A 17,306-nucleotide genomic window follows, 5' to 3' on the forward strand; every position below is an offset into this window, starting at 1 on the left:
ACTTGAGTGGTAAGCGCTTTAGGCGAGCAACCAAATCCTGTTAGAAATGTCAATTGAAAAGGTCTTGAGATATTAAAAATGTAGTTTTTAATTAAAGGTTTATTAATAGATTTTTCAAACTTTTTTTTTAATTACCCGACCGGATGCCTGAGGCATTTGGATTACAACTTTTATCTCACTCGATTCAGACTGCCTCTCCCCATTCAGCCATTTTGGATTAAAAGTCAGACTTCATAAATGCTGTTCATTAATTCCCAGTGCGGGCAGTTAATGTGAGATTCGGTTGCAACGTTACGGCCGGTCTGAGTGTCTGTTTATTTTTAGATTCTTGTGGCTACTTTGCAGCCCAGGCCTAATCTGTCACAGAGGAGAACATGGAGGAAATCTTAATCGCTGTGCCAAAAAAAGATTTTCAATGCACTCTGATGTGACTGGTCTGGAAATTCAACATGTTAGCGACACATACTGTCACAGTAAATGATGTTATTGACATGTTTTGCAGGGAACATGGTGTAAAATTGTTGAAATAAATTGCAACCAATTTGTGTTATGCTGTTTGCATGCAGTGATATTAATGTGAATGCATTTCCATGTGTCATAATAAGCAAACTGTAATGATTTGAATTATAGTGTAGAGTGTACAAACTGAGGACACAAGTGTTTTCAGAAACAAAGATTTTTCTGATTTTAGATGAAAAAAACGTATTAAAATATGTCCATGTTCATTCAATAGTAAGTATGCAAGCAAGAAAATCAAACCAGAATGAATCATGGGCAATTTGTGAGATCTGATGATGCATAATTAAAATTCAAAACACACTGGCAGATACCACAAGTTCAGGTGTTCAATTTCAAGGCATTCTGGGAAATGTAGGAAGTCACAGACTAAAGTAGAAGTAGAAGGCAGACGTGGCATGTCAGGGAGTCCAGTGATCGCAAAGAACTATCTCACTCTTTGAAAATGTGGGTACTGCTCCGCACTTCCCAGAGATCATCTGCCCATCAAACTGTGTGGAGGGTACTTTGACCTCTTCGGTTGTCTGTTTGAGTTTCTGTAGGTGGCGCTCTTTACTTTGCATGATCGGCCATAGCGGCTAACGAATACAGCTAACTTCCTCACTCCTAATAAAATCGTGATTAACAAAGTTACCACACAGACTAACACAAATTAAGCATTATTCTAACCTATGAATCCTGGTTTTACTGGATTTAATGTGAATGTGGAGGTGGCAGAATGTGCATGGACATTGCACAGTGGGGGGGGGGTCACAGGGGCCCAGTGGCAGATTTTTGCCCCAGGGCCTCTTAACAGGTTAATCTGGTCCTTTAATGGGTTAATCATTATTCATATGTGTTTATACAACCTGTTCTCACTCCAAACTGGTCACATAAGGACGCTTGGTCAGGACCCCTTGGCATCACTTTTTAGGGCAATGGGTATCCCTTTAGTGTCATTGTTCAACATGCAGGGTCGTCTAATAGACTTCTATAAACGGCCCATTCTCACTCCCGGTGTGTCACATGATGGCTCAAGCACAGGACGTTCACCCAGGAGACGGGGGTTTGTGTCCCACATGAAACCAAATGGAATGGTTGATGTCTTTTGTAAGTGAGGTAACGTAACGTACAGAACTAACGTACATATTTTAAGCCAAATCGTGATGTTTTCCTAAATCCAATCAAGTAGTTTTAAAGATAACGAAAGTGTGACTGTTTCTCAACGTGAACCATGTGTTTATTATTGTTCTCAGCAGACTTTATTTTGAAAGACTAACTGGATGCTGCTAACTGGATGTTGTATATTTATTATTACGAACTTGACAGCAGAGCCCTGAATGTTGAAGAACGAGACTAAAGGCTTAGCCAGGGCTTTAGAAGGTGACACCCAGGGGTCCTGGTCAATCCTATGTGATAAGATGGGGGAGACAATGTGTTGATTCATATATAAAAGTTCTGGTTCATTACTCATATTTTAGTTTGCATATTGTTGCTGTGCTATCATATCTTTTATGATTCTACCACTGTGGGGCGCTAAAATCCAAAATTTTCAGATCTTACACATTGGCTGTACAGTAAGTCTATTTCTAACCACAGTGCAGATGTCACTGACTTAAATGAAAAATCTGTTTTAAATACATGTTTTGGCTTGTAAACATTCACGGTGACACAGTGGATTGTGGACAGACACAGCAGTGCAACCTTCCCTCAATCACAAATTATACCACTTGGTGCATAACTTGCCAGGTACTAAGATTCTGTCATTAGCAGCATTGACCGCGGGCAACATAATCAATACAATACTATGAAATCATGCTACACATAAAATGGCCTGTTTACGAGTGGAGCCTCATCAGATGTGCTGTTCAGCATGCTATCATCTGTGATTGTGATTAAGCACAGCTTTAACTCTTAGAGTGTAGATACAGTACGGCTCAGGAGGAAAAATACAGAACCCATCTTCAGACCAGAGCTCCATTCAAATCCAGCCAAGGCCAGTCGACATTTTATATTGAATTTCAGACATAAAACATGCAGGCTTTAAATGTAACCTCTTTCCTTTTTCAAGACAAACTTCCTGAAAAGTGTTTTTATTCTGATTTTTTCAAAATTATGAAAGCGACTTAAGTTTTTTTGTTTTTTGTTTTTTTGGTCAGTTGCTGACCTGGTGGCTTCCTCTTAGTGTTTCCAATACAAGAGTCAGCTTGCTGCTAGAATACTAATATCTCCTGTTACTGTAAACACCAATGTTATTTCAGCCCAAACTGCAACGGGCTCTCACCTCTTGATTCATGAATACCCTCCAGAGGAGTGTAATTAATGCTAAATTAGTGCTGATGTGCCACAAACTGTTGTTATTCTGATCAATATATTAAACCCATATATTCAGATCAGGCAATGTAACATCTGCGTGAACTGCCTGATGCATCTGCACCCATCTGAACACTGTTCTTCACTATAGGGCTCAATCAGTATTGTCAGGCTCACGTTTCATACCATTAAAACCTCTGAGATTCTTAAAATATGATTACAGACATATTGTGAACGCGGAATTTCAAGACTTTATGGTCACAATATCAGTTCATGTAAACGAAAACATTGCATCACTTTAGAGAAAACACACAAACACACACGCACGCACGCACGCACGCACACACAGGTCTTACTTGAACTTTGCAAGAGTGCAAAACTGAGTGTAGGTCTTGAGGGAACAGGAAACGACTTCCCTCCTCCCCCTTCAATTCTGCCCCCCCTCCCCTGTTCCTCCCCCTCCTCCGCTCCACTCCTCTTCCCTCCTCCTCCTCCTCCTCCTCCTCCTCCTCTTCCAGCTCCACGCTATAGCAGCGAACTAGGCAGGCCAACTTGCAGAGTGCAGCTCAGCCTCGACAGCGGCTGCTTCCCACTGGGGGTCTTCGGAGAGCATCGCACTCCCATGTGCGCTGCCGTGCCCGTTGGATGTTGAAATCGCGCCGTGCGCCTCGCCAGGAGCCACCATGTCCAATCCGACCCACGACCCATTCTACTCGTCTCCTTTCGGACCCTTCTACAGGAGACACTCGCCCTACATGGTCCAGCCCGAGTATCGGATCTACGAGATGAACAAGCGGCTGCAGGCGCGCACAGAGGTGAGCCGACCGCGGCACGGTCCCGTTTAGGCTGCGGTACTGGAGGGAGGGAAGCGGGCTGTGGAGGTCCGGTGCGGGGAGGAGGGAAGAGAGAGAGAGAGAGGGGCTCAGGTCAGCATAAAGGTCTGTCAATCAGGAGATGTGGATGATGCCAAAGTGCCAAACATTCCTGAGGTGAAAGTAAACAGGCTCCGGTGTGTAGACCAGGCTGCAAGAAATATCATCCTCTGAAGTGACGAGTCTTCAAATCTAACATTTAAGTGAGAAAAAAGGTGAAATGTGGAAGAGACGCTTTCACGTGGCCAATTAGCTTGTTTAAAATGCATGACTTCAGTGTCACCTATGTGAGCTGCGTGATCCACCTGAAGTAGGCATGACTTGTTTTAATAAAAACTAAAAATCAGGTGAAACAGTTTAAAGATGAATCAAGATGTGAAGACTTTCCCTGCACTGTTATATATAAGTGCAGAAAGTTACAGCCTATGTAAACAAAACACAGCGAGGAATTGGAAAAAAAAAAAAAAAAAAAAAAAAAAAAGGATCATTGATGTGCAGAGGACTGTTCAAGTCTAACCAGGCTGCATAGACTGAGGCAAAGAAGCCTTTTCACGTGCATTGGATGCATTTGCATACATTTCCATATCGCCTGGTTTTTACATATTTGCACGCTGTGTTCGGTTAAAAACAAGCCCAACAAGAATGTGGAGAGTTTGCCTGCTGAAGTGTTTGTGGTGTAACTGTTCGAGCAAAATAATGTGTCCCATGATTCATGATCCGCCACTGTGTTTCTGGATAGAGTTCCTCAATGAAAGTGACCCCGCTTGCAAAATAAGATGGTCTTAATATAACTGCTGGAGGGGGAATTAATTTCACGTCAGTTTGCTGATGTTTCAACTAGTTGGGCGCTCAGCGAGTGTGGCGTTCAGTGTCATTCAGACTAAACCTTTGGCGATCCCACTGTGAATTATATAGCAAGCATCTGTCTTCAGCATCTGTTCTGTGAGCACAAACGTGTAAACCTGCAGATAAAAAGTTCAGCCAACGTGTCTGGTTCTCCTCGCAAGGAACCTTTAGGGGAACAGACAGTAGCAACATGCAATAAAAAGCATCGTTTAGCAGCCTCACTGTTCACTTTTTGAACTTCAAATGTTAGGACTGTAGTGGAGGATTATTTACAGTATCCATGAATCTAACAGTTGTTTCTCCGTGGATTAAATCATCATTTGGTCTGCAGAGTGTCAGCAAATAGCAAAAAATGTCGTCATGGTGACCTCTGAAAATGACCAAAACCTAAAAATATTCACTTTATTATCACAGGCGAACCAGAAAATATTCAGAACTGAGAGGTTGGAACACATTTTTTTAAAACTTTTCTCAAAACAGGTGCCGATTAATTCTCTATCAATCAAATCAGCTATTAATCGACTCTTTGTTTCAGCTCCAAATATCTAATTTTTTAAAACAATGTGACTTCTGGTTGCTGTTGGAGGCTTTCAGGCTGGAATTAGGTTCCTACTGGGACATTAAAAACTGCAGTGTTTTGGATAAATATGTCATAATTAAATGACGTGATGTGAAATTTTTTGCAGTCATTTTGGAAATCTAGCTTTAAGGCGGGAACCCAGCAGCGTTACTGCCGCAGAATGATGCTGAGTTTCCTTAAGAGGAACTTGCAACTTTAAGCAGACCAAGGCAATGTTGCTGAGATGCAACGGCCCAGTCTGATGCATTATTCATACGGAGTGGTCCAAGCCCCAGTGGACCTCAACTCCCGTACCACACATGCCCAGACACCAAGTGCAATCACTATGCACACTCACACACACACATGCACAAACTCACAGGCGTGCACATGCATGTACACACACACATAACATGACATGTGCATGTGTGTAAACGCACTACCATATGTGTGTCCAGCACGAACAAACATGCGATTGATAACATACATGGATGCCTTTCATGATGTGAGCACATGTCAGTTTAAGCCATTACCTTCATCACCTCAGACTAAATTATATAATTGCATAATAATATAATTAGGTTTTTGTTCCCGTAGGTGTTCATAGCATCTTCAAAGCTCCTCATCTCTTTCTTTCTTTCTTCAGCAGCAGGAGTGTATATTATGTCTTCTCTTTAGCAATGTGCTTATTGTTTGATTAAAATGCAGGTGGTGAATATAATGAGGAAGAAGTAGTGTCTTATAGCGGGAAATTAATGCATCGAGTTTTGCAATTTGTTTGCATCCAGATGTGCCATACAGCTCAGTTCAGGCTTTTAGGAAAATTATATAGCAATTATCCCCGTGGATGCAGAAGTATAGCCATCAATTTACACAAACCTATTGCATGTGAAAAAATATTTGAGGCAGGGAAAAAGATTGTAATAGAAATCTCCCTTGAAAGGGCTTCATATATAATGTCTAATTGTCTCTCTAAGACAGAGAAGGGAAATCGTGCAAAAATATAGTATATGCTTGATGAGACAGACCTACTGAAGCTGTTTACTTCCTGGAGAGCGAGGTTAGCTGCTGGTCCTCTAATGATGATGCGTGCCTGAAGGGTCATTCCGCTGCTTCTTTTATCACTGAGCCGCTGCGCAGTCCATCTCCTGTAAGATGACTTTAAAAGTCAGCTCACATTTAGAAACGAGGCCATGTCAGTATCAGCGTGGGGTCAGGACGATGTTGTTACAAAACAGGAAGTTTGGGATGTTTCGTGCACACACGCACACACACACAAAAAAAAAATCTGGATTCCATTAGAAGAAAATAGCTGAATTGTCCTGCTGGATAGTTTCTTGAATATTTCATCAAGGTTTTGCCGCTAGCAGCTGTTGCAGATCCATATCCTTCTGTGTTTGATAGAAAGTGCTGGCAGTGAACGGACGCTTCAAGTATCAGTTTGGCTAAATTTGAAAATATATTACAATATTAACCACTGTGATTTGTTGACATTTGCTTTACTTTCTCATTGGTTGGGATCCCACCCAACCACACTCCCGCTGAAGGTAACAAAATACAGAAGTGGGCACAAAGCTTTGTTATTACACCAAATGTGAACATTTTCAATGTTTTATGGGCTATGCATGAGCAAATATATTGTTATTTTGATCAGTATGTTATCCTGCACAGTGACTGTACTTATGTTTTTGGTCAATCGGACTCCCTGTAAGTTGTCTCCTTATCAACAAACTGTCGGAAAACTCCAAAGACAGAAGTACAGGTAGATTTATTTGGGATTTGGGAGGATGGTGCTCCATATATAGTACTGCCAACACCAAAAACAAATAAAAAGCATTTAAAAGATGTATTTAATCATGGTTTTCAGCTGACAGAAATAATACAGCTTTTTAGGATGAAGACTCAGCATGTGTTTTGAGCTGTTAACGAGGGCAAACTGAACATCAGGGTTAAACAAATCCTTGTAGTCTACTTAGATTATGAGCAGGGGCTTCTATTGTTGTTGTCTCGTTGTGGAAGACAAATAAGATATCAAGCTGATCCAAAGAACACATAACATGGAGTTTTTCTGGTGGATTTAAGTGCGTAGAGACATATTAAAGCCATTCTTTGACTGGATTTGTTGCTAGATTTTGTTGATCCAGTCAAAACGATTTCAAGCTCACAAACAGCCGTCTTGTCAGAACTATCATCCAAGTAAAGACGCTTAATATCGTGAAAGGACAGCCATTGTTAGGGGTAAGAATTGCTCCGAGCGTACTTAACATCGTGCTTGCTGGCAGGCCGTCATAGCGAAATGACTCACTGTAGTTTGCAGTCCCGTCGTTCCGAGTAGTTTCTTAGCAGGGGAACTGACTAAGCCTCAGTATGACACCGCCTTTTAGGAAAGTGTTGAAGGAGTCGACTGAAGTCACTCCTCTCTTAGAAAGTCTTCCATTTGTCTTATTCATGAGTGTGCTTTTGAATTTGCTTGGCTGGTGGTGCAACTGCCGCTCACACTGGCAGGCGCAGGACTCAAGGACTTGACACTTGGAGGAGACTTACCCCCAGAGGAAGTTATAGTCTGTACGAGTATAAGTGACATCTGTAACAAAAGCTTTATGCAGCTAATCCTCCGGGAGCGAAATAACACGTTGTTCGAATTAGACGGAGACGTGTTATCTTGTTTTTACTCTTTTGATTCCTTACATGTGGTATTGTTGCGCGGACTAAAACTTTAAGTGGACAATGTTTGCAGCATCGTCTCTCTCATAAATCGTTTTAAAAGCCAGAGAAATGATTTTTACCATGAAAAAAAAAATCCACCCTCAAATGCTCTTGTGCCATTATAGACAGTTAAGAGTCAATTTTGGTGATGCTCAGTGCATTAGAGCGGTTGTTTTATGATGTTTTGTAGTTTACTTTTGGGTGTACACATTATCTCATCTATATGTCCGTTTCCTGCAGCCCTCAGAATGAAAAACATAGTGTTTGCTTTCAGCTATGAGGTGTGCGTGTAGGTGGAGAGAGTTGCTGTGTAGGAAAGGGCTGCAACTAATGATTACTTCATTATCTGTTAATCAATTAGTCGATCAGCATGTCAATAAAATCTCAGAAAATGGTGAAAAATCCTTTCTTTGCATCCAAGGCGATGTCTTCAAATGTCTTGTTTTGTCTGACTAACAGTCAAACAAACAGAGAGAAAATCTGTGAATCTTAACGCTTGAGGAGCTGCAAGCAGGGAATTTTTCTTTAAAAAAATCACATAGATGATTAATTAATTATTAACGCAGTTGCCAAATAATTTTCTGAAAACTGACTCATCGTGAAAGCAGCTAATCCTCTCCTCTTTACTGTAGTGATGATGATATTAGACCTGCAACCAATGATTGTTTTCATTAACGATGAATCTGCAGATTTTTTCTCAATGAAACATTTCACTGTGAGAGGTCACGCAGCACAAAACCCAGGTGACAAATTGGCTGTTTTGTCCGACAAACACCCTTAAACCCCAAATTTTTCGTCTCATAAAGTGACGAAAAGCAACAAATCTTCAAATGAGAAGCTGCTCTGAGAATGTTTGGTGTTTTTGCTCAAATTGACTTCTGATGATGATTCATCATTCATCAAAATAGCTGCAGAATAGTTTTCTTTCAATCCACTTCAGTTAATCAACTAATTATTTCCACTTTATTATAGTGCTGATGATGTCTCCCTTTGTGGGTTGAAACACTAATCCTGATGATGTTTTATATGATTTCTGCTCCCAGATTTCATCGTCGTTAATAAAACAGATGTTTGATTTTCAGGTGGAAACGCTTCCATCAAAACACGCTGAAGCGCTGTTTTCTGTTCCCTCTCAGTAACGACCTTCTCACCTGCCATGCGCTCTGAAGCACACGTGGAAATAAGGAAGAATAAATCCTAACGACACAATAAGTCCTGTGTGTTTGTCTGGGATCAGCACTCACCTTTGAACTGATAACTGTGCTGCAGCTTAAACAGTCCTGCTCCTGTGATGACACGGGTCTGTTTCTATCCCAACCTTATTACCTGCTCCATTCATACTTATTACCTGCCTGGCTGTATTTCTGCACCAGGCTGACTGCTATCCCATTACCTTCATTTTACACAATGTGAACCCGCTGTGACCTGGCAATCTAAACAGGCTTTGATGTGGATTTGATGCTATGCATACGGTGTGACCACATTGTTTCTGCGCTGTCGCTCGGGGGGCACTGGCCTCGCCGTACGGAGGCAGCTGCGATGATTTGTGGGGGAATTTGACACTTAAGCGTATGCAAATGAGGCAGCGGATTAACATTCAGAGGAGGAGCTTGGTCGACCTCAGCCGGTGTAAGGCCATTAGCATAGAAGACATTAATATTCAGCAGAAGAGAGCGGGGACACAGAATAACACTGTAAGTAAAACTACAACACAGAGGGTGAAACAGAAGGAAAACAAAAGCATTTTAATGGAGGCGCCATAATAATACCCACAGGGCTGCGTTCAGGAACCTCTCTGCTGCTGCTGACAGTGGGTCTAATGGTCACCCACTTCCTCAGTGGATAGACATGCAATCAGTAACAGTGATTGGCAGGCCATTCATTGGATTCTTGTGTCTATTTCACATAGTTAGTCTCATTCTCATTATTCAAATGGGCCCACAGACCTGACTCATTGGCTCGACCGTGGAACTGGAAGAACTGGAGTGTTCATTATGGCAAAATCCCTTGTTCCTGTGAGGGGCAAAGTGGATCTGTTCCCATCAGCACTACGTGTCAGATTGACATGAATAGGCTTATGATGTAGAGGTCAAGTTGGCACTGAGCTGTAAGGTTCACAGAGCGGGATTAAAGATGAGCCACCGAGACACCGAGAACACAGCCGGAGATTTCTTTTACTGACAATCTGCATTCAAAAGAAGTTTGAATGGCTTTAATTATTGATTAGTCTGACTATTATTTTCTCACTTAATGTTTGGTTCACAATTTCTCAGCGTCCAAGTTGCTGCCTGCAGATTGTTTCTTTTCCACCGTCCAAAGATGTCACATTTACTATCATATATAACAAAAAAAAAAAAAAAAAGCAGCAATCTTTACATTTGATTGGCTGGAAGCAGCACATGTGTTTGAACAATGAATTATAAAAACTGATTGACTGACTGCAGACATGTCAAATAAAGACATCCATCTTTATTTCCGAGCCACATTCAGTGTTCAAAACCAAAAAAAAAAAAAAAAAAACACTCAGATTTCATGTCAAAATGGATCTATTTGATCAGCTCCAATCCTAAACTGAGGATACAAAAGAGACGAGCGTGTTTATTGTTGATTTTCTTGGATGCCCATTGGCTGCTGCCATAGCAGTTACTAATGATCCAGGGCTCCGCACATTAAAAGATATCCAAATAAAACATGAATACAATCATGACAGTGAGATCCAAAGGAAAAAAAAATAGATTAAACAAAGCAGCTAACCTTAAAACAACACAACCAAATCAATAACAGCACAAAGCTATGAATGATATAAATAAATGCTTCAAATATCTCAGATCATGTGAACAAAATAAAGGCAGAGTGAGTCAAACAAATACAAATGACAGCTAATAATGACAATAATACATCTATATTTAAGAACCAAATCATCCATGAGATTCATGAAATCTGAAAAAAATCTGCAGCTATTTTAATAATCAATTAATCATTGTTATTAGTATATATTTTGAGTTATTTTTAACCAAAAATGGCAAAGTTCCAGCTTGTGAGGAGTTGCTGCTTTCCTTTGTCTAATGTGATATTTCACTGAGTGTCTTTGGCTTTAAATGTGCTGTTTGGATAAAGCAAGTAGTTTCATTTCATCATCATCTCAGCTTCAGGAAATCGGTGTTTGCTGACGTTTTACGGACCAAATAATAATCTGTTTAGAGAATGTAAGTAAATATGCAGATATTCAGCATTTCTCATGTCTTTAGCATAAAGCATCAAAGCTCAGCATTGCACGATTTGTTGCCAAAGCTTCTCATAATTTCTTTCATAAAAAGCATAAAACAGACCCTCCATCCGACCGAGAGACATTTCAACATCAACCTCAAGCAGGACTCACTAAGACGAGTAAATGCTCGGGAAGATTTTTTGCAGTGTACGTGTGTGAAACTGGCTGAGCGTAATTACCAGAAAGGTGTTGAACATCACAGTGCCCTTATCTGAACCATTACTGTTGGATTTATCTACCATCAGGGAAAACAAGCCAGCCACTGTAGGTATCACTGAAAAGGCTTCGCATGTGTCACGACTGAGTTTTAATCTTTTTGTTAATGATGTAAGAAGGAACAAAAGGCTTTAAAATCAGTTATTAAGGAACAGAATGTGAAGCATATTGTTGGTGTTTGTGACTTGTTTTCAATTAAAACTGCCCTAAGTGATGCAGGAAATCTTCACAGGTAATTTATTAATTAGTTAACAAGATACAAGTATTGATTGGGCAGTGCTGATTTTAACAGGGTCCATTAAATTATCAAATACCTTTGAGTCAAAGATCACTATTCCTGCTTCCTCCCACTCACCTAACCACAAAACAAACTAAACAGTGGAGAATAAGTCCTGAATAAGTCTAAAACATTTGTTATTTCCTTGGCCAGGACTGGCTAAACAGCTTTATTATTTATTTCTCTATCAGCCGAGTCTTGAAAATGTGCTGTTGTTATGATTCACAGACTTATTGACAATGAATGGACATCTGCTTTTGTGTGCCCGTAAAATGTTTCTCAGAGCTTTTACATTAGAAACAAAAACATTTTATATTTTCATAATGCTGCCAGTCACTGAAAGGACTGAATAACATTAGCTTCTGCCTGCATCCCCCTCGCTAAATTAAAGCATAATACCACTAAAAGGTGAGTGGACAGGTTGATAGTTTTGAAAAGAAGGGAAAAAGTAACCTTAAAATAATAAATAATCCTTAAACAACCACGGTCATTACTGTTAACTTAGCTGAATACCTTCTGCCTGTTTATCATTTCATTCCTTATAAAGCTGCTCTTTGGTGGGAAATCACTGAATAGAGACAGAAAGGACAAAACCATACATTAAATGCAGTTTTTTCACAACTTTACTGTTTCGTTTCACCCTCACCGCTCTCATAGCTTCATTTCTGGGCACATCAAGCAGCTGTTTTCAGCAAAAAACCCCTCCAAAATCAGAACCAAATCACAGTCAACAGATGGTAGAGACCAAACACAGAGCTACAAGAGAGTGAATGTTGGATTTCCATTAATCAGGGAATGATCATCTGCTCTGTCCTGCTGGATGTGCAAATAAGCAACTGTTAGCTAACAACTGTTGTGTTTATGTACATTTGACATACAAACTACGTGTGTCAAAAACACAACTTGTATCTCAGGAAACAAGCCAGTATCACATGTCATTCAGGTGTTTCACGGCTGAAGGCATAAAAGACAGTATAAATGGATCTTTGGAGTATCTTGGCACCCTTCACCAGTCGCTCCACACACTTTTTAGACTGGTGAAAACATCAGACAGGGGATGACCTTCAAACTGAAGTACGGTTTGAACATTTCCTTCTCGTTCTTCCCTCGAAAACCTTTTCTAGTGAATCTTGAGTCAAATCTATTAGGAGCAGCCTTGAGAAATCAAATATTTCAATAAAATCTGACGTCCGTCGACGTTATAAGCTTTGTGTTTTCCCTCAATGTCAAAGCAGTGGAGTTATATAGATATGTACATGCAGTATATGTGGGTTTAGTTTAGAATTGGTATTGTGTAGGTGTTGGATCCAGTCATTTTATGAGGTTTCATTCATTAAGATCAAATATATTTTGTGTTAATTATATAATTTAAGAAGTTTGTTTCTAATTAGGGTCTTTATTTTGTTATTGTAGTTTTATTATTAAACTACGATTGACATTCCTTTAAAGAGTTTTAACACAAAATGAAAATGAAAGGATGGCAGATAAATACATAAAAAAAAGTTATGGTTTAAATATGATATCCTCCACTGTGTGTACTTTATGTGACACATATTCACACGATCATCTCATTTCACCGTGTTGGTCCGGTAACGTTACACTGTGCATGGGATGCTCTGAGAGTATGTTCCCAGAAAATCATATGAAGAAAAAAAAAACAAGGTCTCCGGTCAAACAATGAGCGTCAGTCACATCCAGCAGGATGCTCGGACAATAGACCCACCTTTTTCCTGGCCCTTTCCCATGGTTCCTTCCAGGCTGCACTGTCGCTCAGATAACAGGGGAGACAGACGGGCCTGTAGTCCGTCTATGTCCTGTTGTTCTCTCTCCCCGATGTGGTTAGATAGTCCGTCCTGAAGCGAAGAGGTCACAGGCTGGATCCTTGCCTACAGCCGATGTGTTGAAGGGTGTTTAAGTGAGACATTGAAACCTGCCTTGAGGATTGTTTTTAAAGGTCCGCTGTGTGAAATTTAGTGGGACCTATTGGCAGAATACGGCAGGAAGGCACTATAATATTCATAAGTATGTTTTTATTAGCGTATAATCATCTGAAAATAAGAATTGATGTGTTTTTATTGCCTTAGAGGGAGTGGCTCCACCATATTGCACCACTGTATTTCTACAGTAGCCCAGAACGGACAAGCCAAACATTGAGTTTAGAGGGCGCTTTTCCCAAGTTTCATGGCCACCATAGGTTTTCCTACACGCATGGAAAGACAGGGGTGAGGCGAGGGACCTGGTTTTCAAACAGAACCTAGACTCTGACATTATACTGCAGTTTTTTATGGCACAGTTCAAAGGGCACGGACAACATATGCTGTTTCTTTGTGCCCTCTACAGTGACACATGTAAGCATTTTTATATGGACTGATTAGCTTGTCAGTGCCCTCCCTAAACTATCACACACAGTTGGGTTTGGTGAGTTTTAGGCACAAAAAGTACTTGTAAAGATTGTGGTTTGGTTTGAAATTACATCTTTGTTAAGGGCATTTCGCCATCATGGTTTCAATAACCACCACTCGGTTAAGGTTAAGGGATGACTGCAGGCACAGTTAAAGGAAACCAAAACTGAATTCTATTGGTAGGAAATGGGAAACAAATGGGTCTCTCCTTTTAAAGTCCAGTGTTTTATTGAGCCATCCATCATCCACCACAGCCTCGCGTGGACATGAACATATGCTGATTTGGGGGATTTGATGAAGTGAGTAAAGCTGTCATGTTTTCCTGGGGGGGGGGGGGGGAGGCAGCCTCATTTTTGCTCTTGATTGTTCCATTTCCAAGAATTGTTCGGCAAAGTTCGTCATTATCTGACTTTGTTGGAATGTGTCTCCTGCGTATTTTGCAATTGCAGTTTCTAGCTGAAGTGATGACAAGCTACAGGAATGTTTTTGTCAAGAATATGATAATTTTTAGTTGAAAGTCCTAATTGTCCATCATCCTATACTTTTCCTTTTCCCTTTTCTGTGCTGCTTAAACTGGAAGGGGGTGGACTTCATTTCCATACAGACACACAACAAGCTGGCCCAAAGAGATTTACTTTAGTCCTTTAAAATTGATTTGCTTTGATGCCACACAGCTTGTAGAGAGCAGTGTAACTTGTGCTGTATACTTATATTAAAGCTTAGAATATTTCATCATTGAGCAGGAAAAAGAGCAGCACAAGATACAGTGAACATGGGGGAGACACACTGTACTTCAGATTAGTTTCACCAGGAGCCAGCCTCCGCTCGGCGCCGGTTTCTGGCTGTTTCGTCATTTTGCTGATCAGCTGTTTGAATCCTTGATGTAGTTTAGTGTTTTTTCTTGTTAGACAAACTTAACTATTCTGAATAAATAATGAATGGACAGAATATTACAGGCCCGGACTGTTTTCATTTACTTGTTCATGTTCTTTGTACAGTTGCTGAGCATATATACTCTCCTCCAGCAGCCGTATCATCCAGGCATGAATCTGAACTAACGATCCTTCAGTCAGTCAAAAGCTCTTTGCCAAAACATCCAGCGTGCAGCCAACTGTCTGCGCTACTGAAGTGTCATTAAGCAAGACGCTGGTTGCCCAACACCTCTGGTAACATTGCACTGAGAGGATCTAGAAATTCATCATCATCATTCTCATTCTGGCACCCAAAAAATGCTGGTTTGTTATGATTATTGCAGATCACGCTGCCATTCACAGACTAATTTCTAATCCAGTGGTTTCACATTCACTACCGCTCTTCACATGATACATGACATTTTTCTCTTTTGTCAGTAAAAAGCATGTTCACAGCGTTACAATAACCTGCTTTAACACAATAAGGAACAATAACTGCTGTACAGTTTGACTTTATTCACCAAGATAGTTATTATAATTGTAGCAGTTAAAAATAATGTTATCAGATGAGCCAAATATAAACGTAACACTGTCGAGTAATAAATAAGAGCTTTTTACTCTTATATTATCTTTCGCTTGCTTGATGTGTTAAAAGTAGGAGCTAACTATAGTGACACCAGAGTACATCCTCTTAAACCGAACAATATGTGGGGATGTGATGAAATCCAGTATTGATTGAGTTTCTTGTTAGGCGTTGGGAGGAAGTGTGCCGTGTGCTGATTGTCTGTAGGTCTAATTAGCTCAGCGGTGGAGAGCACGGACTGGATGGGAAGTGTGTCCAAGCCAACCTGAATCCTCACCTTCCTTTTCATTTTAATTTCTCATGGGGGAAGTAAAGAACTTAACTTCCTTGCTTTGTTATTCATGCAGTTTGTTATTGTTTTTGTTGTTCTCATCCTTATTGATGTTTGTTGTCACTTAACGTGGTGCCATAATCGTGTGTCTCTGCTGGTGATATTGACTTATTTCTGTTTGCCCTCATTGAGATGAGGTGTTTATGAATCTCTGCACATTTCTGTTTTCCTCTTCTTTAATTGAATTCATATGTTGAGCTGGAATTAAGGGTTGTGTGACATTTGTTTTGATTATTCATTGAATAGTTTTCGTTTCGTTTCTCAGAGAACCCACAGTGATATCTTGAAATAGCCTGATTTGTCTGACCAACAGTCCAAAAGCCCAAATGTATTGAATTTACAACTGTTTATAAAGAGAAAAGCCGCAAATCCTCTAATCCAGTGTCTCCCAAAGTGGAGGTCAGGACCCCTCAAGGGGCCGACAAGATAAATCTGAGGGGTCACCAGATGATTAATGAGTAATAAATCTGCTCCATAAGATTATGTTTATTTATTTATTTGTCTTTTTTGTAAAATATTGGATAAATTTGCCTCTTCTTAAAATGATCTAATTTAAACAATCTGAATGCTTGCTGCATGCTTGAAGAGCCCACACCTCATAGAAATCTGTAATGTTTGATGAAGGGTCATGAGAAAGTTTGGAACCACTTCCATCGTGACTTCATTCTAAATGATCAAATTATCAGAACTGTTTTCAGGTTTCTGTTGATCTGGTTGATTAATAATTTCATCTCTAGTTATTTGCGAGTTGTGACGAAATTCATTTTTAGGAATTAAGCTGAAGTCCCACTCGTCAGACAGTCGGTGTGTATCTTGATTTTGTCCTTGAGCAGGACAGCAATATTAAAGCTGTTGTGGAGATCAATCGTGCGACCTCCCGGGTGAAAGCCAGTAGTGCTGAATGTATCCTGAAGTCATTGTAGCAGCTCCTCTTCATGCGTGCTTCCTGCATTAAAACAGAAGACAAACGGCTTCTGTGCATCAACCTTAAATCTACACTGTATCACCAACAGCGGCCTCTGACTGCTGCTTGTAGCTTCTGACACAAAAAGAGAGAGAGAGAGCAGGAACAAAGTAAATTGGCAGACGCGCAATTAAACGTGGGAACTTCTTCACTGACTTCATTTATAGAGAGAAAGTTCATTCCCGGTGAACGTGCTGGTGCTGTTCAAGGGCAATGACTTTTTTCCCCTGCTGCATTCATTTGCTCCTCATTTGCATAATGCTTGGCTGGTGGCTGTAATGTGGCCAAATGCAGCAACATGTTAAGTTTGCATTCGATAAAAACACTTAAGAACCGAGAGGATAAACTGCTCTGATATCAAACATTAGTTTGCACTGAGTCTGATATGATTAAAGAGGTGTTGTCTATGTAGTCTAAAGCTGTAGTTCGTGTACTTTGTCATCCAAAGGACCCTTAAGTAGAAACAGTACCTGTGGGACAGAATTCATAATGCGGTGCTGAGAAAGCCATGAAATTTCTTAGTCAAGCCAGTCGTACGTTCTACGCTTTTATAGCGCCAACAT

At 40.3% G+C, this 17,306-nt stretch overlaps 1 protein-coding gene across 4 annotated transcripts in view; it reads left to right on the forward strand.

Annotated features, from left to right (window-relative positions):
• The first annotated feature begins 3,335 nt into the window (after nucleotides 1–3,335).
• Nucleotides 3,336–17,306, forward strand: part of ldb2a (LIM domain binding 2a) — an 87,658-nt gene continuing 73,687 nt past the window's right edge. For all 4 annotated transcript variants that reach the window (XM_076738458.1, XM_076738456.1, XM_076738457.1 and 1 more), the window contains exon 1: nucleotides 3,336–3,623. In XM_076738458.1, the coding sequence (XP_076594573.1) occupies nucleotides 3,492–3,623 (132 nt within the window). In that variant the 5' untranslated portion in view covers nucleotides 3,336–3,491. The remainder of the gene's footprint in view (nucleotides 3,624–17,306) is intronic.

The sequence above is a fragment of the Chaetodon auriga genome, chromosome 9 (genome assembly GCF_051107435.1).
Source record: "Chaetodon auriga isolate fChaAug3 chromosome 9, fChaAug3.hap1, whole genome shotgun sequence".
Classification (NCBI taxonomy): domain Eukaryota; kingdom Metazoa; phylum Chordata; class Actinopteri; order Chaetodontiformes; family Chaetodontidae; genus Chaetodon; species Chaetodon auriga.